Genomic DNA, 27,796 nt, shown 5'->3' on the forward strand with positions numbered 1-27,796 from the left:
AATCAAGCATCCGAGGACCGGACCGGTTTCGAGGTAACACCTCTCTGCAGCCCGGCTAGCTTGTCTCCAGTGGTGTGGAGTGCCTGGGACCCACGTCTGGGCATCCCCAGCGCACTTAGGGCGGAATATGCAAACACAACAGGTGATGGACCGAATGTGGATCAATGTCACACACTCATCCCAGTCCAAAGATCTGGGCCCAAATCCATCGTTTTTTTGCACTCCACACCACCCTGGGTTAGACAATGGCGATATGCAAATCAGCTCTGACCCTGTGCCCCATGGGAACAGTCCAGTCCGAACTACAAAAGCCATGTCCTTCCCAGAACGGAATCAAGCATCCGAGGACCGGACCGGTTTCGAGGTAACACCTCTCTTCAGCCCGGCTAGCCTGACTCCAGTGGTATGGAGTGCCTGGGACCCACGTCTGGGCATCCCCAGCGCACTGGGGTAGCTCAGACGTGGGTCCCAGAGCCTCCACACCACTGGAGTCAAGCTAGCCGGGCTGATGAGAGGTGTTACCTCGAAACCGGTCCGGTCCTCGGATGCTTGATTCCGGTCTGGGAAAGATATGGCTGTTGTAGTTCGGACTGGACTGTTCCCATCATGGGGCACAGGGTCAGAGCTGATTTGCATAAAGCCATTATCTGACCCAGGGTGGTGTGGAGTGCAAAAAACGATGGATTTAGGCCCAGATCCTTGTACTGGGGTGAATGTAAGACATTGATCTACATTCTGTCCATCAAATTGTTTTTTGTAATTTTCTCCCTGAGTGTACTGGGGTAGCTCAGACGTGGGTCCCAGAGCCTCCACACCACTGGAGTCAAGCTAGCCGGGCTGATGAGAGGTGTTACCTCGAAACCGGTCCGGTCCTCGGATGCTTGATTCCGGTCTGGGAAAGATATGGCTGTTGTAGTTCGGACTGGACTGTTCCCATGGGGCACAGGGTCAGAGCTTTTTTGCATAAAGCCATTATCTGACCCAGGGTGGTGTGGAGTGCAAAAAACGATGTATGTAGGCCCAGATCCTTGTACTGGGGTGAATGTAAGACATTGATCTACATTCTGTCCATCAAATTGTTTTTTGTAATAGTCTACTGCTGAAGTCACAGGGCTAAAGGACTTCATCTGCTTAAAGTGATATTTGCTGGAACCCGTGAATCCAGCACCTCTGAAAGAACCAGCAATCTCGACGCCGACGGACGTCGCCGAATCCAGCTCGAAATAGTGAGTAATGGCTCCAGTGTCCCGCTTCCTCGACGCCGGCCGCCGGGCCCGATCGACGCCAGCAGCAACGCCAGTGAGTAGTGAGTTCGGCTCCAGCTCCAAGGGACCTCGTGTCTGCACCGCTGCTGATCGCATCACCCTCGTGCCCTCTCGAGGCCGTGAGCGCTGCTCACACTTGCAACAGAATCATCGACATCGACGACTGCTGAGGCTGGTCGACACCGAAGACGCGATGCCGGATTGCTCGACGCCGCTGATCATCGTGAGCTTCATTTTCCAAGGTACTGTGTTGTTGGGGGTCCGTGTGACTCCGGGCTCGACGTAGCGCTCCTCGCGGTCGACGCCGAACCTTTGGAGTAACTTTGCCTCGACGTCGTGTAGCTCCCGTGTGGGTTACATTGTTGCTAAGAACTGTGTTTCCAGGAGAAGAGTTGCTTTGATACAAAAAGACTTTGTGCTGAAGAAGAAACTACCTTTGAACTAATATTTTCCCTTCCAAAAGTATTTATTAAGATTGTGTATATTTTTGTCGTTATCTGGTCTTGTGCTAAGCCTTATATGAAAATCCTTATTTTTATAATACTACTGTGTCGTGTCCATTTGTAGTGTATTCACTTGATTACTGTAGGTGGTCATAAATGCTTAACACACAGCCTCTGAGATAAGCCTGTTCTGCTCTGCCAAGCTACCAAGGGGGTGAGCAGGGGTTATCAAAGGGTGATCCCCTTGCCCTGACTAGAAAAGGTGTGTCCCTATTTGTCAGAAGTGCATACCTCTGCCAACTAGAGACAGCCGGTTCTAACAGGTAAATATACAGAATCGGTAATTTTCAAGCCCCCTACATCTGGAATTACAATTACAAATACCAGTCGGTAACGGCCGGAATCAGCCGTTACCGACCGGTATTTTGCCACCTACATATGGCCCTTAATCTTTTAGCAGTAGCCAATCCACAGCATGTTGTCTGTGAAATTGTAGAATTCAAAAGCAACATATGGTTTGGGATTTAAGGTCAATGGTATCCTTCCATAACTCGTAGCCCCCAACAGCTAACTGGTCTAGAAAGGACTTCGAGTACAATAATTTAGTATCGGTAAGTCTAACTTTGGATGTGGACTTTTCAGTCATTTTAAAATAAAATGCATTGGGATTTGACTGATTAAAATCTGTAAAATAAGTGAACCTCTTCAAAAAGGAAGCAGAATTGCCTTGCATAGGAGCTGGACAGTGTTCCCACTGGGTATAATTAACAGTGAGTCTCCTGGTATTAGTTTTATGCAGGTAGTGATTGCCAAAATGTTGATAACAAGACAAATCTCCGTAATTAGCAAACTCCAAATATAAATCTTCAGCATCAAAGGCAGCATAATATTTCAAATCAGAAAACAAGGATTCTACGACCTGAACATCCCAATCATCAGAACGTATATTTTGTTTAACTGCATCCCCCATAGACACTTTAAGCACATTAGGGACATTTATAACCTCTGTGGGCCCATGGATTTGAAATCGAACAGTATCCCATACAATCCCTTCTAAGACAGGCCAAGCGGTGATGTTAACAAAAGCCAATGTTCCATTGATATGTCGAATGCAAGTTCTTTCCTCGACATAGTGTCCATTGACGAGACCGAAAAAATAAAACACAAAACCAATTGACATAAAAAGGTAAATCGAAAAAAGCACCATCCAAATATAGGTCCAAGGGGGAATTGCTAAAACAGTAATTTGTGAAGGCCTCTTTGATGAGTGGGAATCAGTGTCAAATGAAAATCTGGATTCTGTAGCTAAGCATGTTTGCAAATCAGGCATCGATAAGTCAGTTGTGTGGGTGTAGTGAGTTTCATCATGTTGAGTACCAGGCAGTATACTCAATAAAGGACTGGAAACAGCAGACATCTCGAGAGCAACATCAGGCACAGGATTGGAAACTAGGGTCAAAACAGAATTTCTCAAAATCGAAGGACATGAGACCGCCGGTGTCATACTAAGAAGAATCGGCCACTCTGTGTATCTTGACATTGTCAATGGAGATATACCTGTTCTCCTTACGACCTGGAAGTGGTGGTAAAATGACTGTTCTTGTGCCCTTCACACCAAGCACTGGAACCGGAACTCGATAAGAGGGACCAAATTCTTTCTTGTTCTCGATCTTCTAATAAACCAGTTCTCCAACTTGGGGTAGCCAGCCAACTACCGGAATCTGCAACGCTTCATCCGAGGTGGAGGGCAAATGTCCCTTTGCAAGACTGTCTCTTGTCTTTTGTAGATCCTGTAAAACATTGCAATGTTCATCTACGTCAAAGGAGGCAGCAACAGCCACGAGTCTAGACCGTCAAGGTCCGGGACAAACATCTTGGGCCCGATTCATAGAACTAACTTAAGACAAAATCCTAAACTTACTACTTTTGGTATTCACAGAAGTTAGGATTTTGTCTTAAGTTTGTCTTAAGACAGACTTAAAACAGACTTAAGTTAGGATTTTGTCTTAAGTTTGTCTTAAGACAGACTTAAGACAGACTTAAAACAGACTTAAGTTAGGATTTTGTCTTAAGTTTGTCTTAAGACAAAGTTAAGACAAAATCCTAACTTCTGTGAATACCAAAAGTAGTAAGTTTAGGATTTTGTCTTAAGTTAGTTCTGTGAATCGGACCCCTTGATGCCAAAGAGCATTTTGTACGGTGTACGCCCACCCAGAGACCTTCTAGGGAGATTAATAAGTGCACGCTGCACGTTATTGAGATGGGCCAGCCAGTTCCTGCCAGTGCCTATTACTTGAGCTGTCAAAGACTGCTTTAATCTTGGTTCATTCGTTCCACAACACTATTACCCTCAGGCCTGTATGTAGACGAAAACTTGACTTGGACCCCCAACGAAGTCATGGCATCCTTATACGCCTTAGAGGCGAAAGCCGGACCCTGATCCAAATGGAAGGTACCACAGGCAAAAATCCCTACAAAGACACGCAAGTCTCCTATGACAGTCCGTGAATCAGTGCTGCGCTGTGGCCAGACCCACACAAGCGTGTGCATGAATCAACTGCTACTAAGAAATACTTATACGCAGTATCAGCACAAAAAGGACCGCAGTGATCCAAATTAACACTAACGTCTCAGGGAAGCTTCAACACCACACAGGAGATGAAGGCCCATGATGCAGAGGATGCAGGCAGGACATCGTTCTTGGAACTGTGCAATACTGGAGGCTGGGGCTTCTAGGAGTTTGAAGATCTTTTGTACAGAGAGCCAACAAGCCTTGGCAATGACAAACAGACACGGTGCCCATGGAGGCAGTTCATGTCCGCTGGAGAGGGATTACAGTCACCCAAATTGCAGGGAAGACTGGTCAGTCCTCCGGAGACCACCACCAGCCAACAAACCACCACCTGTGTTTCAAAGCCAGGTGATGTCCACGGGACAACAGTATCAGCAAACTGGTCATCGTCAAGGTGCCTGCTGATGCAGGGAAGTGACTCCTTCACTTCAAGGGAGATTTCTTCTGGCTGGGATGCAGGCTGAGTCCTTGGTGACTCGGTGGATGCACGGCCACGGAGCAGCACAACTTGAAGAAGCACAGGGACGAAGATGCAGCAGGAATCCTCTCACCAAAGCAGTCTTGTCTTTGGTCCTGGCTCGAAGAACAGCAGAGTTCCAGTGTCCACCAACAGAAGGATCTTTGTACACTCTTCAGATGACAGGCAGTTGGATCTTGAAGTTGTTGTCGGACGAATCTAGGAACCTACCCTCAGGGGAGTCCATAAGTAACCATGAAAAGGGGAAGGACCTCTTTTGTGGTGACCCGCCTATCAGATGGGGTCAGGTACGCTACTCCGCTGGTTTAGCCAGTCATATGCTCACAAGATCTAGGATTCAACATGGCAGAATCAAGTGGGCACCTGGAGGAGCTCTGGGCGGTGGTCACACCCCTGTCCTTTCTGAAGTTTTGCACCAGAGTGGGAGACAAGGGCTCCTGAACTGGGAAAAAAGTGGTTCATGCAAGGAGAGCACAAAATTTGCCTTTCCATGCAGTCTGGTGGTGTTTATAAGCACCCCATCCCACCTAATGCTAAAGGAAAGGTGGTCACACCTCTCCTTCCCAGAAAATTATTTGTTCAGCTTCTTCTGCCCGAGTTAAGCTCATCAGCAGGGGGGCAGAACACTGTCTTGCAGTCAGACCCTGTAAGGCTAGACAGGTAGGTATTATGGGGTCCTCTAAGGAGCCCCAGTACATGCTATCATGCAACTAACAATGGAAGCAGTGCAGTTGCATGATTCCAACAAGACCAGGTTCGGAGCAGCCATTATATAGTTGGACAACTTTGACTTTCCAGTGTCCACTACATACCTTATAATGGTTGTCCCACACTTATAAAGCCCAGATAATGGAGTCTGGGGTTTTTAGGGGTACCTCTGCTCGTACAGGTGTATCCACGTACTTAGAAACAAGCACTTTGCCCTAGGGCCTACCTTAGGGTGAACTATAGGTTAAAAGTGCAGTGACAGGGATATAAAGCACCAATTCACGCAGACTGCACTGGCAGCTCTGCAGACACAGGTTGCATGGGTTCCCATGGGAGACATATTGCATGCTGCAGCCCATGGGATACCCCTGGTGCACAATTCCCTGGGTACTTCGGTACCATATACTAGGGACATACAATGGTACCCCAGTATGCCAATTTTGGTATGTACAAAGTACTCACCATGGAATTTAGAGGAAAGAGCACTACCTCTGGGGTCCTGGTTAAAAGGATCCCAGTGAACTACAGTTAAAATACATTGACACCAGGCAAAAGTGGCAGTATTTATGCCAGACATATCCTACTTTTCTACATTTCCCACTTCAGATGTGTGCTGTACAGTGCTATTGAGAGGGAAGGGGTCCCAGCAAGGAAACATAAATATTAACAAAAAATGAATTAAAGATGATACACATAGTGAGTCTACGATGTTTTAATCACAAAGTAGGCAAAGCAGGGATATAGTATCCAACATTATTCATTTCATAAAGGTTGAACAGTGCCCCTTGGGGAGTACGGGAGGAGTGAAATGGTGAGGATAGTGAGGTGGGGATGGTGACAGTAAAAACAAGCAACAGTCTCAAATAATTATCAGTAAATTGTATTGTGAGGACAATGATAAATCCAGATAGTCCGTTTAGACAAACACATGCCCCATATATTGCATAAATGATACAGTCTCAAATGTGGGGATGTGTGCTGTACAGTGCAGCATCCATGCGAAGTGGGAAAAGTTAGTAGAAATAAAAGCATTTCTACTTTTAACACCTACTTCAAAGAGGCTTTATTTTTTGGTGCGAAACCTTCACTACTATTGTTAATAGATAGTGTTTTGCAGCAAAAACCATGGGTGATTGCATGAGAATGCCCATGCAGGGCCGGCTCAAGGGAGGTGCGATCGGTGCCACCACACTGAGTGCTGACTTAGGGTGGGTGTGTCAATTTCTGTAAGTATATTATCAGTTTAAAAGCATCTGCTGCTGTTTTCCTTGCCTCTAGTAATTTTCTGACATCAATTAAAATGTCAAGATAACTCTGGTGATTACTCGTCTTCCTGGAAAGAGACCGTGCTTGATTAAATAAGCGTTTGTTGCCTTGTAAGAGACTTCCCAGCGCTCTTAGGCGCTTCGTTTGCTCCCTTCCCCTTGCCTGGGTATTCAGACCGCCCTCGGCCAAGTATTGACGCCGAGGGCTGGGATCTGACTTTTGGCCACCATCTTGGGGGTAGGACTCGCCACCCTCGCGCTCTAGTAGCGCTATAAAAGGGAATCTGTTCGTTTGCTTAGGGATTACCATCTGCTACAACCTTTTCCCTCCTGAGGCGGAAGCCGGGAGGTCTCCCTTTTTTCCTTGCACATTTTATCTGTGTGTTTTGACTTGCCTGTTCAGTCATTTTATTTTTGTGCAGTTTAGGCTTGCGCTTAGCGCTTGATTAAATAAGCGTTTGTTGCCTTGTAAGAGACTTCCCAGCGCTCTTAGGCGCTTCGTTTGCTCCCTTCCCCTTGCCTGGGTATTCAGACCGAGGGCTGGGATCTGACTTTGGCCGCCATCTTGGGGGTAGGACTCGCCGCCCTCGCGCTCTAGTAGCGCTATAATAAGCTCACCTCTTCCTCCGCGTAGCGGACGCGTACTGCGGACGCGCCGGACCTGCGCCGGAGTCGCGCCAGAGTCCTGCCCGTCTGCGCCCGTCAGCGTCCCGGAGGCGTACGGCGTGGCAGGTTCTCCTAGTCCTTACTCTTCTCTTACACATATCACCATGTTACCCTACACATCCCAGGAGCTCCACTCCATGAACAAAGTTGCGGAGTCCTGTCACTCAGTTTTTCCCGGTCGCCATAGGGGTAAGCACAAATGCCCAGGGTGTAACTGGCAGCTTATTAGCGTACATCCGCCCACATCTCATACGAAGGAGGGTAATACTAAACACCTTTGCCTACTCCTCAACACTAGGTCTATGCACAGACATGCTCAGGAGATCTTTGATCTCCTGACCACTGATAAACCTGCCTGTCTGATGCTCACTGAGACATGGCTCAATGAGTCTTCCCATCCTGACATTGTTGCCGCCATCCCCCCTGAGTACAGCATCCTTAGACAGGACAGAGATAAGGGTAGAGGGGGAGGAGTGGCCCTCGTAGTGAAAAAAACTATCACGTGCTCGGTCATTCACACGGAAACCATCACGGGCACCGAATCCCTTGCCTTCTCCCTATCCCTGTCACCTCAACAATCTGTCAAGGGGCTTCTAGTATATAGACCTCCGGGGCCTGCGGGGTCCTTTTTTGAGGAACTCCAGCAAGTCATGTCCACATTAGTTCTGAGAACGGAGAGGTGTGTACTAGCCGGGGACTTCAACTTCGACTTCAACTTCCATATGGAAGATTGTTATGATCCGGATACTATTAAGATGCTAGATGTCACGTCCTCCCTGGGCCTGCTTCCCTATCTGTCTGGCCCGACCCACGACAAAGGTCACACCTTAGACCAGGTCTTTTCCACCTTTCTGGTTGAGGTTACTGCAGTGCTGCCGGTTCTATGGTCCGACCATCGACTAGCTCATTTCCAAACACTTGGCACTGAGAAACCAGCAGCCACCACTTTGAGACAGCAGGGATGTGCTTTTAGAGCATACCATCGGGTGACTCCAGACCTGCTAGCCCAGGCCCTTGTGAACATCCCGTGTCCTATACCGGCGACCTGGACAATGACCTCGAAACCCTGCAGACCTGGCTCTTAGCCAGACTGAATGAGCTTGCCCCTGCACATACCCCCCGTACCGCCATCAAACGGGTCTCGGCACCCTCGTTTACTGCGGAACTGGCTCACTCCCGTAGACAATGTAAAGTCGCCGAACGGACATGGAGAGCTCAGTATGATACCGAGGCAAAACTGACCTATAGATCTATGATTAAATCCTACCATAGACTAGTCCTTCAGGAAAAGAAATGCTACTTCGCTAAAAGAATCGAGGAAGCAGCAAACTCCTGTAAGGAGATTTTCTCGGTTGTTAGAGAATTCACCACCCAGCGATCTAACTCAGCACAGGAAGCCCCGGCTGAGACCTGGGCTGATACCATAGCCAATTTCTTCACCACCAAAATTAGGCAGATACAGGATTCTTTTCCCCCGAGGCCGATAATTGATGTCCCGTCCTTGCCGGAGGAGTTAGCCCATTTGCCTACTTCTGGCCCCGTGCTGGCAGTTTTCCCGCCTCTCACAGTATCTTCATCACTAGCACTAATGATGAGTCTCAAATCTGGATCGCCACATGACCCTTGCCCTGCCAAATTTTTAGCCAGAATGGCAGACGTTGTTAACCCTCTAGCCAACCCTATTTTTAATCCTTCGTTGAGTCAGGGGGCCTTACCACACTTGTGGAAACAGGCCATGGTCATTCCTCTTCTTAAAAAGCCAAGCCTTGCCCCAGAAGTCCCTGCCAATTATAGGCCTATCTCGCTTCTTCCGGCTCTCACTAAAATCTTGGAGAAACATGTTCATGGCGTGCTCTCCAATTTTTTGGAGTCCAACGAGCTTTTGCACGCGTCTCAATCAGGTTTTCGACCTAACCTAAGCACAGAAACCGCGCTCTTGGAGGTTTCAGAGATTGTTAAGGAGTCGCTGGATGCCGGAGGCAGGGTGATGTTAGTTATGCTAGACCTGTCGGCGGCTTTCGACACCGTCCCCCATGAGGATCTCCTCATAAGACTGGATGACATCGGTATGAGGGGGACGGTGCTCCGTTGGTTTCGTTCCTTTCTAGCCAACCGCCGACAAACGGTCTGGGCCTCCCCTGGATCTGCTGAAATGTCGCCTTTGGGAGTCGGAGTTCCTCAGGGCTCAGTATTGAGCCCAACTCTATTTAACATCTTTATGACCCCTCTGGCGGCATTGGTGGAGTCCTACGGGGCCCAGATCGTTTCCTATGCTGACGACACCCAGCTTCTCTTCACCTGCCGGAAGGGCGAAGAATTCGAGCGTGAAAGTATCCGTGAGTGCCTTGGGGCTGTTTTTAACTGGTTCCAACTGAACAGCCTCAAGTGCAACTCAGATAAATCCGAGATACTTTTCTTTGGATGCCCCTCGGACTGGCAAGGGTGGTGGCCTGCCGACATGTTCCCTCCAGCTCATTCTTCTGAGTCAGCCAAGAACCTGGGAATTAAACTAGACAATGGGCTTACGCTCAAATCCCAGGTGCTGACCCTCACAGGAACATGTTTTGGTATCCTCAGGATGTTGCGGAAGTTCTTTCCGCTGCTTTCTGAGGACCATAGGAGAATAATTGTTCAGGCCCTCATCGGATCCAGACTCGATTATGCCAATATCCTGTATCTGGGTCTGCCGGAATACCTCTTACAGCGTATGCAGGTGGCTCAGAATGGAGCCGCATGAGCCATCTTCGGCTTGTATCGACGAGTGAGGGCGTCAAACTTACTGCGAACTCTACATTGGCTCCCCATCCGGAAGCGGATAATATTCAAGGCCATGACATTGGCTCACAAAGCCTTGCATGCCACGGGTGCCCAATACTTACAAAAGAGGCTGGCTTTCTACCTGCCGGCACGATCTTTAAGATCGGAGTCACTGGCACTAGCAGTAGTCCCCCGCATAAAGAAAGCCTGTATCGGAGGACGGTCTTTTAGGCTGTTGGCCCGTCAGCTGTGGAACTCCTTACCTTTGTCTTTGCGTTCCACGCCCAACTTATTCGCTTTCAGGAAGAGTTTAAAGACCTGGCTCTTTACTGGCTAGAGTTTCCTAGTTCCATCTTTGGTTCTGCTGTTTTGTCCTTTTACTGTTATGTTGTATCTGTTTCCCTTTTTTTCTAGGTCTGGAGCACAAAGCGCCGGGACACTCCTTTGGAGTAGCCGTGCGCTATAGAAGACCTATAATAACATATAACATATAACATAACCGGAGGATTGTCTACTGGAAGTTTTGACTCATCGTAAGGTAGTGCAGAGGGTTAAAATGCTTGCTGCTAAGAATGTGTTACATGCAGATCACAAAGTGCATGTAATGTAAATAGGTCAATGGGTTACTGCTTCTGTAAGAAAGCTCCTTTTGTTATTTGTCGTTTATAAGTAAAAATCCTAATATAGAACATTGAGCTATTAACTGTCATCAAAGAGCTGCATGCAAACTGCAAGGTGTATGTTAGAGCTATCTGTTTTTTGCCCAGTCTTTCATTATCCTAACCTTGCCAAAAGGGTTCATTTGGGTAGAAAACAATTCTTATTATTAAAGAGATCCCCTAAGAATGATGTTATGTTTTAAATTCTGAATTTGAGTTTTTCCAGAATAAGGACTCAAACTATATTGCCTACCAGTATCAATGACATCATTCCTACACTACACCTTGTAGTCCTGTCTGATGTAACAGTTCCTATACACTGATTTACACACATGTTATTGTCTCTGTACAATGTGTGTGTGGTGTAAAGTGCTCTGACACCTTACACTGGTATTGGTGGTGCTATAGAACTAAATGAATCTGAGAGCCAGTGTTTATGGAGACTTGAGGGCCACTGTTAAAGGGTGAGGGAATCCGTGGCAGAGGTGGTCATTGGGGGGGCACCAACAAACATTGTCGCACAGGGCGCCACCAGTGTTAAAGCCAGCCCTGTGCTCAGGTCCCTACCGTGGGGCACCCCTTGACGCTGAACAAACAAACCAGCACCAAGAGCTGCTTTCGTTACTTTGAGAGTAAATTTGAGGTAAATAAAAATAACATTTTGCCATGTAACGCAAATCCTGCGCAAAATGTTTGTTAATCTGGGCCAAACCTGATGGTAGATCTTTTAATAGCTTACTTTCATGGAAAGACAAACTACTTTTAAGAAAACCCTTTTTTGAAGAAAATATTGAAAAAAAATTATTTAGGTAATTTGGGGCCACTAGTGGTCATTTGTTGACGCTGACATTCCATGCAATCCTCTGAAAGGTATCCCTGCTTTAAATACTGATGTGGGACAGTTCTGGGCACCTCCCTGTATCCATCTCCCATTTCACCTTATGGATACTAAAGTCAACATGCTCACAGCCCATGGCCAAAAATAAGAAAAAGGATTGTGTGACAGATCCTATCATGATGCCTATAGAGATCTGGGAAAACATGACAAGGATTTCTTCTTTCTCTGTATTTATTTATTTATTTATTTATTTATTTATTTATTATTTATTTAAAAAGTTTTATAGAGCGCGGACAAGACCCATGCGGGTATCAGAGCGCTTTATAGTACATGGGAATAATACCGTCACAAGTACAAAACTAGTACAGGAGTGATGTTAAAACAGTAGCGGTAAGTAGATCAGAACAAGAATAACATCAAAGGGACCGAGAAAAGCGGACTAGTACGATGACAGATAAAAACGAGCAGCGGAGCAATGATAATGAGAGATAGGGTGCTATAAATTGATAACAAGTACATAGGAACTCAAGGAAGCAAAGGTCTGCTTTTAAGATAATTTTGCCATGAGAATGTCTTTTACTTCCCGTTTGAAAGCTGTAGTGGAAGAGTTCAGCCTTGTTCCCGGGGAAGGGCATTCCAGATCCTGGGCGCCATTTCAGAGAAGGAGCGCTTATACGTTTTTTTCTTATAGAATCTTTGTGGCTTCAGAAGGAGGTTTTCCAAACTTCTCGTGGATCTTAGTCCATCTGATAATGTACGTTTCTGTGTGAGATAGCTGGGTGCCTTATGGTGTATGGCCTTATGCGTCATGCAAGCTATTTTCAGATGAATTCTGGCTTCAAATGGCAGCCAGTTTAGAGATTTAAGGTCACGGGAGATGGGGGTCCTTCTTTTTGAGACAGTGATGAGTCTCGCTGCAGCATTGGTAGAGGCTTTTAGGTGGGCAGTAGTAGCTGCAGGAAGACCGCAAAGTGAGACACTTCCTTAGTCCAAACGAGGTAGAACTAGAGCTTGCACCGCCATTTTGAAGTCGTTGGCCGGTAGGAAGGGTTTCATTTTCCTCAGTGTGTTAATCTGGAAGTTAGCTCCCTTCTTGGCGATCCCAATGTGTTTCTGCATGTTGAGGTTGCAGTCCAGTGTTATGCCCAGTGATTTCGCTGAGTCCACAATAGTTGGCTGAACGTTGAATGCTGTGAGGTGTTTGATCCATTCGTGCATTATGGGGACTTGGCAGGAGGGGCAATTATGAGGAATTCAGCTTTAGAGGCCTTCAATTTGAGGTGATTCTCTGCCAGCCACGTTTGAGTGGTCTTAAGGGTCGCGTTGAGAAGGTTGATGTCTTGAAGGGTGTTGATCTTAAGGTAGAGTTGGGTATCATCAGCGTACATGTGGAATTGAACGTTGGAACGTTTGAAGCATATCTGTGAGTGGTTTCATGAATAAATTAAAAAGTGTTGGTGATAGCGAGGAACCTTGTGGCACGCCTAGCGAGACTGGCAAGGGTTTGGAGAAGGAGTTGTTGACCTTGAATTTTTAGGTCCGGTTTTGCAGAAAAGAGGTAAACCAGTTGAGCACTGATCCAGACAGGCCCATTCTAGAGCTCAAAAGATCTGTCAGCTTCTTGTGTTTGACAGTATCGAAGGCTGATGAGAGGTCTAGGAGGATAAGCAGGCATGAACCATTCTGATCCAGTATCTGGAGAGCATCATCAATGATATGAGTCATGGCTGACTCCGTGCTGTGACCTGCTCGGAAACCGGACTGGTGTTTATTAAGAAGGGGAAAGCGTTCAATGTGTTTTGTTGATTGGTGCTGAACACATTTTTCCAGAAGTTTGGCCATCTTGGGAATATTGGTGATAGGACGGTAGTTGTTTAGGTCCGAAGGATTCGCTGTGGGTTTCTTTTTTTAATTTTTTTTTATTTTTTATTACGAACCCAACACAAGCAGAGCCGGACAAAATCTATACAATACATATAAAGCAAAACATTACAGATTCATTAAAAAGAAAAGAAATAACAGAAATACTTCGTATAACATTAGAGCAAGCTTCTAGAATGGAGCGAACTAGTAGCCTTATATAGTCATAGGATTATGCTTAGATTTCCAATTAGTTATCGGAAGCCAGAGTGACTCCCCATGTTTCCTTGCTCTCTTTCCCTTTGTAGTATATATAGCCGTCTCTATGTTATAGATTGCAAGAAAACGGGATAGCCACATCTGGAAACTAGGAGCTTCTTGCTCCTTCCAGCGAGCTGCCAGAATGATTCTAAAGGCAGCGGTCCCAATATAAAGTATTTTTTGCTCTGTTTTAGTCAATTTAAGAGTAGAATCGTATCCTAAAACAAAGAGTGTATCTGAATTTGGTACCCTATGCCCAAAAAGTTCTTCCCAAAAATTTGAAAGCATGTTCTTAATTAAAACAAGTGAGGGACAGCTACTAAACATGTGTATCAGGGTGGCGGGACCTTTCGAACATCTTGGGCAGATGTCATTCTCCCTTTTCCCCCATAGAAACAGCTTGGCGGGTGTATAATAGAGATTGAAAGCTGTTTTATATATTTGGGCTTTTAAATTACTGGCCATAACCAAAAGTTGGCTCATCTCTAGTATCCTATCGATATCCACATCAGGATTATTTAATTTTGTAGCCCAGCTAGTTTCAGTTTTCTCCAAGTCATCCAACATATTAATTAGTAGTAGCCTATAATATGCTCCTATTCTATTGTTTGTATTGTGAAGGGCTTCAATTATCTCTACTCTCCCCAAATAGATAGAGAGACATTTTGCTCTTAAATACGCTATTACCTGCGCAAATTTAATGAAGTCGCCATTTGAGAGTAGATATTTCTGTTTTAGGTCATTAAAAGTGGTTTCAAAATCGTTTATCAAGAAATCGCCAATTGTGATTATACCCATCCTTTCCCATTTTCTTGCTATCACATCATAGGATGGTGCGCCAAGAGTACTATGTTTCCATAATAGCGTATACCTGTTAAGTTTCTTAAGTTGTAAAAGCTTAACAACCCGTTCCCAGACTTTCCAAGCACTAGACATAATTTCGACCTTGCATTTCTTTTTCATATACTTAGTGTCAATTGCCTGGAGGAAAAGCCCCTTTACTTCTTTACCAAGAACCAGCTCATATATTGAAGGAATGTAATCAATATCAACATGTGTAGTTCCATTACTATTACATAACATCGGAATTGAGAGTTTTAAGATCGAAGCCCAGTGGTAAAGCGTACAGTTTGGAACAGCAAGTCCTCCTCTTTCTATAGGAAGAGAGAGCAGTTTATGTGATCTCCTAATCTTTCCATTCTGCCATAAAAATTTCGACATAAGTGAGTCGAGTGTTTTTAATATCCTTGACTCTACTACTAACGGTATTGCCCGAAATAGATATAAACATCTGGGTAAGACATTCATTTTAAGGAAGTTAGCTCTTCCTATGATCGTGAGGTGTAAATTATTGACCCGATCTAGGTCTTGTTTAATCTTGGCAATGAGAGGGTCATAATTCTGAGCTACGATATGCTTGATGTCGGGGCTTAAAATGACTCCCAAATAGGTAGCTTTAGGACTCCTTCTTTGATCGTTACATACTGTATTGGCTGTAGACAGTATAATAGTCTTTCCCCTATTCAGGGAGTAACCTGAATGTGAGCCAAACTCCAAAGTTATTGTTTCGATTTCACGCATGGCCACTACTGGATCAGCAGTGATAACAGCGATATCGTCCGCATAGGCTAATACTTTAGTCTCAAATGAATGACTCAGGATGGGGGTAATAAGTGTATGCTCTAAGAGTTTTAATATAAGCGGATTAATATAAAGTGCAAATAACAGTGGTGAACAAGGACAGCCTTGTCTGGTACCACGCGATATATTAATCTGTCCAGATTCAGAACCCATAATTTGTAATTTTGCTTTGGGGGACGTATACATAGAATTCATAGCTTTTAAAAATTTGGGGCCAAAATTATTTCTTGCCATAACCGCCCAGAGAAATTTCCATGAGACCCGGTCAAAGGCCTTCTCGGCATCTAGCAGGATCATTGACATCTGCCCTCCCCTAACAGCAGTGGCATCAAAGAGGGCTAGAGCTCTGCAGGTATGATCAGTAGTCCCTTTACCTGGGACGAAACCATGCTGCCAAGGGGAGACCAGATGTTCAATAACCCTGCTTAATCTACTGGCCATTACTTTAGCAAACAATTTGGAGTCCGAATTAATAAGGGATATGGGGCGATATGAAGTAAGAAGTACGGGTGATTTTCCTTTTTTAGGAAATACAACTATACTGGCTTCAGACCAAGATGCTGGAGAAACTCCGTTCCATTGTATGCCTAAAAAGAGATCGAGCAAAATTGGGGCTAGTTGTTCAGATAAAACTTTATACAGATCTATTGGAATTTTATCAGGCCCCGCTGCTTTTCCTGCTTGTAGTGCAGTAAGTGCTGTTAATACTTCTTCGATGGAGATTTCCCCTTCCAGATCTTCACGAGTAGCCTCATCAAGAACTTTCTCTTCATTATCGTTATCCAAAAAGTTGTTAAGAAACACATTTATTTGGGTGTCGGTGGTAACTAAATCTTCAGTGTATAGGCTTTGATAGTATTGCTGAAATAGTTGTATTATATCAGTCGCTTTAGTAAATGTTTGACCACCCTCCTGAATTGAACTGATATTACTGGCAACATTTTTTTGCCGGGTGGTTAGAGCCAGTTGTCTGCCTACTTTCTCTCCGTTCTCATACAGATCTTTTCTATGGGCCCTATATGTTTGCGCCGCTTTCTGGCTAAGAGCTGTGTAAATCTCAGATTTCAATGTGATTACTTGATACATTAATTGCTTGGCATCCTGCCCCAAAGAGATTAGCCTGGTGTGATCTGCTTCAGCTTTAGCTAGGGTGGATATTTTCATGTTATGTTCATTAAGTTGTTTTTTTCGAATCCTATTTTGATAGCTAGTAGTTTCTCCCCTAAGCGCTGCCTTATAACAATCCCAGACTATATTTCTTGAAGAACTAAAACGATTCATATAAAAAAATTCTTCTGTCCATTTCTTGATATACATAATATAATCAGCGTTAACCAAAAGTTTACGATCGAATGACCAGTGTCTAGGTTGTTTTTGTGTGGAGCCAAATTCAGTAGAAAGGATGAGGGCATTATGGTCTGATATTATTTGGGGACATTTAACAATCGTAGACTGAAGGGCTAACTCCTGGGTGACAAAAATGTAATCTATACGTACGTGTTTCTGATGTGGGTGCGAAAAATAAGTGTACCCTGGATCTTGTTTGTTAGTTTGAGCCCAGACATCTGTTAAACCAAAACTTTTGACTAGCCTTTTAATTGCTTTATAAACTTTGGGTTTTCGGCCCACATATTTTGTCATGAAGCCGGTTTTAGGTGAGTGATTAAGAGAAATATTAAAGTCCCCACATATAATTAAGGGTCCCTGCCAGGTGGCTAATTCTGCTTCTAAATGTTCAAATATAGCAGGATCATCATCATTGGATCCATACACATTGCATACAGTAATACCAAGTGTGAGCTTAACTATAGCCCATCTGCCGTGGGGATCGGAGAGATAGCGTGATGCCTCCCCCAGATGTGTCTTGGTTAATATTGCAACCCCTCTAATATTTGACGTCTGGGTTGAAGCTATTGCTAAATTATAGCCCCTTACATTTAACAAGGATTTCCTATCCCAAGGCACATGTGTCTCCTGGAGACATATAACATCCACTGGATTTAAACCAATTAACTCCGCCAATCGCCTGCGTTTCTCACTATTTAGGAGCCCTCCAACATTCCAGCTTTTAATACTCAACCTACCCATTGTCGTAAAAGATAAACTGAACTGGTGTAAAACTTATTCCTTTATTAGAGTTGATACTTGATATAGTTTCTTTCATATCTACAATTATCTTCATTGCAAATTCTATGTTTATTTGTGAGGCATCTGCCGTCCGGCTAGGTTCGTATTTTTTTGATTTTTTGCACACCCCCTCCCTCCCCCCCGCCCCGAGTAGCCCCGTCTACCTGCTGCCCTCCCCCCTCCCCCCAATCTGTGAGGCGATCAGACTCAATTAGAGTCTGGGTGATGGCTGCAGAACAACACCAGAGCTTCCGCTATCTTCATTTGAGACAGAAAATGCTAAGTGATAATAAACAGAGTGTCTAAAAAACAAAAAAAAAACAAACATGTAACGTGCAACGGATTAACTACCATAACCTATGATTACTATATTAAATTCAAAAGAGATCACAAGGTGAAAAAAGAATATGAAACCAAAATTCTAGAGGCTAATATCCTGTTGCCCTACATATGGGCAAAATCACGTCCAGCTAGTTTATAGATTGGTCTTACTATTACTGATCAAAGAGATATGATTAAGGAGATATACTGTTTTTTCAGTTGATCATAGTCCCCATCCTTAGCGGACTGTAAGGCTAAGATTTAATACAAAGTCATGCAGAGTTGATTACTTCATCTGTTCAAGGAATGCCTGAGCTTTGATTTCAGATACAAAAAACTTTGTCAGACCCCCTTTAACCACCTTAAGTTTTGCAGGATTGTTTAAATAGGCCTGGGCTCCTTTCTCCTGAAAAGGCTTGATTAACATACGTAATCACCAGCGCCTTTCAACCGTTGCATGACAAAAATCAGGTCTCGTGAAATATGATATCTCCTGAAATGTCACTTTATGATCTGGCCTGGCTTTCTCAGCTATAGTTTGCCTTAACAAAAAGTTGCCAAAATAAACCAGTATTGCTCTTGGATAAGGGCCTGGTTTAGCGGGAGGGTTGAACGGCATTCGATGGGCACGCTGGATTTCGAATTCCCAGTTCCAATCCTTTAATTCGGGCAATGATTCTTTAAATAACCTAATCACAAAAGTGCGTACATTTTCCCCCTCCATTTTCTCTGGAACTCCAAGTACGCGCAGGTTATTGCGGCGTTGACGATTTTCAAAATCCTCGAGCTTCCATTTAATGTCAGTTAGCTCGGCTGCTTGAAGATTTAGATTTTCCGTGTTAGCCATAGCCTCATTTTCTGTGGAAAGAACCCTTGATTCCACTTCCGCCATTCTGATACCAATCTGCTTACATGATTTCGATAGCTTTTTAACCACACCTTGCATTTTGCGGATAGCCGCCTGTGATCGCCTGCTATCCTGAGCAGTCTCCTCTCTGTGGGCGGCAATGGCCTGTAGGATTGTCTCTACGGCAGTGTTAGAAATACCATGTATATTAGCTCCTCCAGAATCGGGGTCCGAAGCCTGTGCAGATGGGTGGGGTAAGGCTGGTGTCTGCAGTGAGCCCCCTGCTTGGGTTAGCCTCGTCATGGGCTTCAGTTTGGATCTCACGGTGTTGGCCCTCGCGTCTTCTTCCTCACTGAATTCACTACTGATGACCCCCATAGACTCCGAGTCTACTTCCTCGTCTTCACCACCATCCTCTGACTCTGAGCTAGACCCACTGAGACCCAAATTGCCTTGACTTTCCCCACCAACTTCAATATCGAATCCTGCCTCATCAGTAAATGAGTAGAACTCACTACGGTCCGTATCTGGCTCCAGGGTAGCCCCTTGTGGATTAGAAGTATGATGCCCCTCGAGTTGCACCCCTTTACCTCCTGCGTTAGTGAGTTCAGTGAGTTCATCAGGGTACGGAGCTTCGACCATACATTCAGGTGTAGTTGAAGCTGTTAAAGAGGTTATATCTCCAGCCGGGACAACAGATAAGACTGATACTGTTTCACTAACGTCCTCCTGCACCTCCTGCACTCCCATTATATTCGCGCCCACTCCAGAAAAAGACATAGATTGATTTTCAGCTATCTGGATAGTAGTAACATCATCATACGGCTTCTCCTGTGTTTCAATAAGTGGAATACTCACAGTTCGATTGTCTGGGGTCAGTATGGCAGTCTCTGCAGTCGCTGCCTGTACTTCAGCGATAATGGAGATAGAGTCCGAATTGCCCCCGGAGCCTTCAGGATTTTGTAGCGTTGATTCCTGCGATTCATGCGATTCATGCGAGACCAGGTTTTGATTCTCTACTGTGGTTTTTTGTACGCCGGTCGTGGGAGAGGCAGGAGAGGCAAGAGCCCCCTGTTTCCTGAATAGCATATCCATGACTGTATTGCCGGGTAAAACTATGGTCTGAGTATTTTCTTTATTTATTTTCCTTTTGGCAGCCAGGGCTGCTTGCCTTGGCGTGATCTCCCCAGCAGGTGGTCTCTGAGTTTTGGATTTGGATTTCGACGGGGGGTTAGTACTGCTCGAGGATTCCCCCTGCTGCATCTCATCCTGCTCTGCCTCACGTAAAGCTCTAGCGGCTTTTGCCAACCTGGTGCGTGCTGCAGCTGCAGATGCAGCTTTAGAAGGCATTTTACGAGTAAATGGCAATGTGAACAAATCACTGCAGACTAGCAGCAGCTGGGTTCTAATTCGGCTCCAAACTCTCTGTCCAAAAAGAGGCTGTAACACTTCAGCTAAAACGGAGCAAAGTATATTTCTGTCTGAATTTTCTTCATTTTCTTCGTTTCCAAGCTGAAAGTAATGCTCTCCCTGCTGTTTCTGCTTCCACTGAAGCAGTGAGTCAGGCAGTGCTTGGTGGGAGAGAGGACAGCTGTGTAAGTCAATGGTCACGCCCAGCACCTTGCTAGCAGTCCACCCGAGGAGCAGGCAGCGGAGCTCAAGGAGCTGAACGTATTCGGCAATGGATTCTTGCCCTCCGCTGCATGACATGCTGTTTCCAAACAGACGGCAGACAAGCAAGGGAACAGGTGAAGGTCGTGAAGAGCGCTATAAATATCTGTGAAACTTTAGGTGAGACTGCCGTTTTTTTTCCCCTTCTGCTCGGCATTCACTTATCAATGTCCATTTAGTCTTTTTTTAAAACCGCATTCCTCCGTGGGGGCTTTCCGTTCACAGGACGCCGATAAGCTAGGTATGAATGAGTTACACTCTGCTCAGCTCAGCGGAGCTCCGGCGTAGTGCTGCATCGCGGTCTACGGCCAGACCGCCATCTTGCCTTCTCGCTGTGGGTTTCTTAAGGATGGGAGAGACCTGCCCAACCTTAAGGGAGTCAGGGATGCAACCTTGTAGGAGTGAGCTGTTAATGATTTTGGTCCAGAGAGGGAGAAGCAGTGGGGTAAGTTCCTTAACCGCATTTGCGGGAAGAGGGTCGGTGAGGTGATTGGAAGGCTTCAGAGCCATAAGAAACTCGCCTATAGCGTCTTCAGAGTATAGGTGAAAGGTAGACCATGCTGCATTGTTTTTTAAAACATACTTTGCGGGTGGTTGAGGTGTTGCACTTATGGGTAGATGGGAGGCATTGGTGAGTGGACACGAGTGAGCGAGAAGATCATTGAAGAGATCTTTCTTGATGTTCTCAGTCTTCAGATTGAAGAAGGCCGAGAAGTCTTCACATGTGGGTTGTGGTTGCGATAGGTCTGGTGGACGCTGAGGCGCATCTTTAGATTGTGTTTTGATTAATTCAAAGAGTTTTTTTGGTCGGTTTCTTGCTTGGTCAAGTTGATGACTGAAGAAGTCTGCTTTAGTGCGCCTGATCTTAAGGAAGTACACATTTCTCTTTTCTTTTAGGATCATAAGGCTCTTGGCGGATGGGACCGATCTCGAGTTGCGTTCGGCAGTTATAAGAGAGCGTCTATCATTGTTAAGTGAGCCATTGAACCATTCTTTGGAGTCTTTTGTTGCAGCTCTCTTAAGTTGAAGGGGGGCAAATTCGTTGATTATGGTAGTCATAGAGTTGAGATAATGGTTGGTGATATCATGTACGCTGGAGGAATCAGCGGGTGGCAGGAGTAGATTGTGGCTGGAGATGGGCAAGATGTTTGGGTTGAGTTTTTTCCAGTCTCTTTTCCAAACTTTGGGTTTTGTGTGTTGAGCCGAGTTGAGTTTAATAGTTTCATTGATAAAGAAGGTGATGATGTGGTGGTCCGACCAATCGCAGGAGAGGATCGACTCAAGGTGAGTGGAGTCGCTCTTGGAGATTATTAGGTCCAGAGTTGTGCCTTTATTGTGTGTTGGGCTGTTGCAAATTTGGTTGAGGTCCTGGGCGTTGAGGAGGTTTTTAAGACTGTTGACCACAGTATCATTGAGGTCATTCCAATGAAGGTTGAAATCACCCAGGAAAATGTGGGTGTGTGTGGTGACCACGTCCATGAGATGTTCTATGAAGATAGGGTTGTCTCCAGGAGGGTGATAAATGGTGTGTAGCGTACACACAGGTTTACCCTTGCTGTTGATGTCTAGGCAAATGTATCCGCAAGAGGGGGGTGCAGGTGGTATGGCTCTATTTACAGTGATGTTGCTCCGGTGGATGCATGCAATTCCACCTCCTGACTTGCCACTCCTGTCTAGCCTGATGATGTAATAGTTAGGTGGAACAAGGATGTCAATGAGAGGCGAGGAGGATTCAGTAAGCCAAGTTTCAGTGAGGATTAGCAGATCCAGGTCAGTGAAGATAATGAGGTCTGCTATGTCGGTTGTGTGCTTAGAGGCCAATCTGCAGTCCAGAAGTGAGCATTTAAGTCGGGGAGTAGCCGGGGTGGTGCGGTCCTGCATGATTGGGACTTTACTAAGGTTGTTGTTGTCTATACCTCTATTGTTATAGGTAGAGGGCCTGTTGGGGTCGGACAGGAGAGAGGGGATGGGAATGTGTCTGAGGGGGGCGGGACTAGCAATGGAAAGTTTGTAGGAGAGAAGAAGAGTGCGTAGGTCGTTCTCCGTCAAAGGGTTGGTGGGGCGCCTTGGGCGGGAGGATGGATTACGGTAAGGTATTGTTTCCCAACAAGGACCATAACGTATGGGGGTGATAGGTCGGCGGGCGGGGGGCTTGCTGGGTGACCATGTTCTGTAAAGACTAGATAGCCCTGGCAGTCTCGAAAGCATCTCTTCAAAAACACGGGGATCCTCTTTGATTGAGTGAAGAGTGGACATGATCTCATCTAATCTGGTCTCGGATGTGGTAGGTAACATAGAGGAATGCGTCTGAGGAGTGTGCTGGAGGGGTGTAAGGGCCGAAGCAAGGGTGTCAGGATTAGTCATCCTATTTGCATGTGTGTGTGGGCTAGATCTTACTATGGGTGGTTGAGTAGAGGGATGAGGGTGGGTAGGGGTGTGTAGTGACAAAGGGGGTGGGGCATTTTCAGAGGGTGGAAAGTTATTAGAGAGGTTGGGGGTGACTCGAGAAGTGCAGGCGACTGCGTTAGGGGTGCCTGGTTGGCCTGGGAGGGGTCATTGCTGGGTGTGTTTTTGCAGGGAGGGGTAGAGGTAGAGGTATACTGGTTGGACTGGGAGGGGTTCTTGCTGGGTAAGTTTTTGGGGGGAGGGGAAGAGGTAGAGGTAGAAGGAATGTTGATAGGAGGGGGGGCTGTGTTATAGGGATAGGGAGCTATAGCATTTTCCGAAATGGGTACTATTACCGTATTGGGGGGGGGGTGTGAGCGCTCCAGGGAGGGGTAAATTAGCTGTAGGGGGAGTGTGTGTAGAAACGGTTGTGTCGGCTGGGGGAGGATTGAGCGGTGGGGGATCAGTTTGTGGTGTGGTAATGTGAGGGGGAGTGTGTGTCGAAATGGTAGTGTTGGCTGGGGGAGGATTGAGCCGTGGGGGATCCGTTTGAGGTGTGGTAATGTGAGGGGGAGAAGGGGTAGGGGGAGCTGTGACCGGTGCGGAGATTCTAAGGGAGGGGTGAGGTACTATAGTTGTTCCCCGAGAGGCTTCCGGTGCTGATGAGGGTACGTGCGTGGAAGCAGCTATGCAAGTTGGAGGATGTGTACTATGTTTCAGGGACAGGTGACAGGTGACAGCTATGGTGACAGGTGATGGATCTCACGGAACGTTCTTAAAGGTCTTATATGCCTAACTGGAGAGGAATTTCATATTAAAAAGGAAGTGTAATGCTCTTCCTACGACGGCCCTTACTCCATCACGCCATCACTGAGAGCTTACAGTTTGCCCATCTCTAAAGGAGTCAGATGGACCGAGGGTTTGGCGGACAGTACCATGTCCTCCCACCTCTTAATCAGGCCCTTCAACTTTACTTGGAATCCTTTCAACTTGACATGAGAAATACTTATGTAGTGATCAGAATATATCTGCTTAGGAACTTTTTAAGAATATTATCACAAGAGATGAGCTTTAATTTGGACATTTCGGTATAAAAAGGATGACATTTGTTAATGACTCAGCAGAACCGAATAGCACACAAACACATTTTTCAATGTAGATAGATTACTCCATGAGAACAGTTTATCTTGACTTGCACAAAGAAGGCTTTCCACAAAACATAAATAAGGGAGAGTGGTACAGAGTCTGATAAAAGGTATTTATATATGTGTGAATTATATTCAAGATCTCAACCATGTATGTTTCTGCCCAATACATTGGATTTCGTGTCCTTTTAAATAAAATATTCTTTAGCCAAATGAAATTATGAATGCCCAAGAGGCTCTACGTTTTGTATGTCTGCCACCAACAATTTCTTACTGACCTATGGCTTACATATTTTGTGAACAATTTCCAAATTTGTATTAACTGAGCTGGATTATTCTGTATGTTTTATCTTGCCATTTTATGTATGTATAGTACTGAAATCTAATCTGTATTTTATAAGTTTCCATTATGGAAATGTGTTGTTCTTTTGTTGATCGCCTTGTGAGGTTTTGCACAATAAAGATGATTGTTTATGGAACTCTTTTTGAAAGAAGAAACTTTCCAACGTGCACTCCACGCAGGCACATGCATGGCCATCCTGGAATGGTTTTTATCAATCTTTAAAAAGGAACTATTATAAGATGGCCTCCCATGCATGCCAGATATGGATGTCATTGGTGGAGACACACAGAACGATTATTTACTAGTCTTTAAATTGAGTTGCTCCAAGTGCCAGATAGGAGTGTTGGATTGGGGAGCAGTACAAATAGTTAGGCTACTTTCAACAGGGCAAGATGCAAGTCTCAAATCAGAGGTTGCTCACCGTGCACAGTATGGACATAGAGAATATATGTCCAATGGGTTTGGGCTGAACATTAAATAGACAGGTTCTTCAAAGGTGTCCTTGGCTTGTAGAACCTAAAGCTATTTGTAGGGGCACTCAAAAACAATAGAAGGGGCAGAAGGCAGGCGAGGACTGCAAAGAACATGCTAGAGATGCCCCCTCTTTTGAAGGGGTGGCTTATTTGTGATGGAAGAACTTTTTTACTTGCAAGCTGCAGGATGGACTAATATAAAAAATGTCTGCAAGACCCAGAGAGAATGCCTGTTCTCGAGGGCCTTCAAGATAAGATGAAGCACATGAAAATGGGGAATACACCTAGATCCTCATTATGAGTTGGCTGGAACTCGGTGCAGGGATGGGTGTTTAATCAATGATCACGCCCAGTATACCCACTACAAATTCTGGTGGTTATAAGTTCTTCACCCAGAATTATAAGTAATTGCTCAGACCTGAAGACAGCAGGCCCTTCACCACGTACATGTTCCCGATTCCAGTAAAAAAAGAAAAAGCATTGACATTTTCTGTCTATTCGGACCAGTCAGAAAAAGTCAGCGGTGGCCGCAAAGAAGTGCATGAGGGATGGGGGGATAGAAGCCTGGGCTGGCTTCAGTCTATAGAGAGAGTATTGTAGTGCTGCTTCAGGGATTGAATGGGGTGTGGCTGTGCTGCCGCCCTAGTCGGTATCACTGCTCAGCTCAAGACCTCAATCTGCATGCAAGTGACTTAAAAGTGGCCTACTGCACAACACACTGCAAATACAAGATCAGAATTGTAAAAAGCAAGTGTTTAAATGTACTGCATAGGTATGTTTCCTCTACTTTTCCATGGATGCTTACATCTGTAATAACTCCATTCTTTCTCCACAGACATGAATGGCATGTTATTCCTTTTCCCAAGAGAATCTGACACTGACCAAGTGATCCTGGAGCCACAACTTGCTGCTCCCATGAAAGGTTTCACTGTGTGCCTTCGCGCAGTCACAGAGTTGACTCGTAGCTACAGCCTCTTTTCGGTAAGCAGTCCTACTCACGACAACATGCTCCTTCTCTTCGTGAATGAAGGTAAAAGCCCATCTTCTGTCACTGTGGGTGGTCAAGACCTGGTGTTCAGCACTCTGGGATACTCAGTGGAGAGGAGGCACATCTGCACCACTTGGGACTCATCTACAGGAGTCACACAACTCTGGATCAATGGAAATCCATTACCTAGGAAAGTCTTAAAGCCCGGATACTCCATTCAAGGACCACTCAAGGTGATACTTGGACAAGAGCAGGATTCCTTTGGAGGTTCATTTGAAGCAAAACAATCATTTATCGGCGAAATAGGTGATGTGCATATGTGGGATTATGTTTTAGAACCTGCTGATATACACCAGGCCTTCATTAACAACAAACACCTGCATGGTAATGTCATAAACTGGAGGGCCCTCGCCTATACAATGAAGGGAAATGTGCTGGTAGAACCAGTGCAGCAAAGCATCTGGGAGAACCAGGCATGTAACCGCATGCCCATGCAATGTAAGGCAATGTGAGTGAACCAGGTCCCTTGCAGGAACCCAAAGTAGGCATAAAATATACTCAACTCGAATCCTAACATTAGTTTAAGACTACGGCCCTCATGTATGAAGCTATTTAACGGTCGGTATGGCTCCAATTCGAAAAATCAGAGCCTTTCCAAGCATGAAATGGCCATTTTAAAATCTCCAAACCCAAATAGCAATTCGGTAGCAGATTACTGAATCTTACTGAATCGCAAATTGGTTTGGGGTAGAAATAAATATTTGGTATTAGGAAGGGGAGTGTTAAGGACGTACGTGCCTTCCAGTTACCAAATCTTTAAGCTGTGCATTACTGCTTTGTGACCTAGATCTGATCACAAACATTAATATTTTATCACTTCTTCTTTACCGGAGCGGGTGGTAAGCAATTTGCAAATGGGAAGGGGTGCCCTGCGGAATACTTCCCATTTGTGAATGTTCACATAAATACCTGCAATTGATGTATTAAATGTGGCCAATATCTTGGGAAATGAGGTTGAAAATTCCAAAGAAATGGACACCAGAAGTGTTGAAAGTACGCATCGGAAAAAAGATACATGTTCCTTAATGTTCTGGAATGTGGCAGGACTTAAAACAAAAATCACCAATCCGGATTGGGAGGGAGTGATAAAAGACATAGAAATCATGGCCCTCCAGGAAACATGGGCCACTGACCAGATACATTTGAATGGTTATAGAATGTTTTGTACACCAGCGATTGGGGCTAGACATGGGAGACCAAAGGGTGGCCTGATAACGTACTTGTCGAATAGCTTAGTATATGAGAGGGTACGCTTTTATTCTAAGTGTGAGTTCTACCACAAATTAGCAATAGACACCAAAACTGGATTGCGTTTAGTAATTATAAACTTTTATAATAATATTCCAGTTAATATTTCACGTGATATTTTGAAAATGTTAGCGATCGACCTACAGTGTGAGTCTGATAGCAATGGAAAGGAGGTAATGATTTTGTGGGGGGGTGATTTTAACTGTCCATTATGCACAAAAGGCTCTAAAGGAATTTGTGGTATAATGTTGGAGCAGGATGTTAATTTACCACATTTTAAACACACAGAGACCGGGGATCTGTTGAACGAATTATTATTTGATCATGATCTGGGATTTGCTAATGAATTAACTGAGCAGTCAATACCATTTCACCCAACTTTTATTGGGAGGGGAGCATCCACCACGATAGACTTTAGCCTCTGGTCTAATGGTTATGGTCATAAATTAGTTAGTTATAAAATAATGGATGCACCACTCAGTGACCACCTACCGCAAAAAATTGAGATGGAAAACCTTTTCTTGGCCTCCTATAATGAGCAAATACAGGTTGTCCCAGACATTACATTAGGTAGACAGAATGGGTACACCCTCAAGTGGAGTAAGGTGGTACCTGAAGACTTTCTTAAAAAATTGTTAATTAGCTGCCCAGAAAATTTTGAGATCTGTTTAGATGAGGATTCCGATAGTGAAAGTATATTAGTTAATTTCAATATTATTGCTTCCACTATCAAAGAGAACCTACTTTTAGTATCAAAAAATGGTTTAACGAAGGG

General features: G+C 45.0%; 1 protein-coding gene across 1 annotated transcript in view; it reads left to right on the forward strand.

The window, feature by feature from the left end:
• Nucleotides 1-26,229, forward strand: part of LOC147689680 (C-reactive protein-like) — a 55,739-nt gene extending 29,510 nt beyond the window's left edge. The window contains exon 3 of the mRNA XM_086937151.1: nt 25,561-26,229. Coding sequence (XP_086793277.1) covers nt 25,561-26,225 — 665 coding nt within the window. The 3' untranslated portion in view covers nt 26,226-26,229. The remainder of the gene's footprint in view (nt 1-25,560) is intronic.
• The last annotated feature ends 1,567 nt before the right edge of the window (nt 26,230-27,796 follow it).

Source organism: Lissotriton vulgaris, chromosome 9 (genome assembly GCF_964263255.1).
Source record: "Lissotriton vulgaris chromosome 9, aLisVul1.2, whole genome shotgun sequence".
Lineage (NCBI taxonomy): Eukaryota > Metazoa > Chordata > Amphibia > Caudata > Salamandridae > Lissotriton > Lissotriton vulgaris.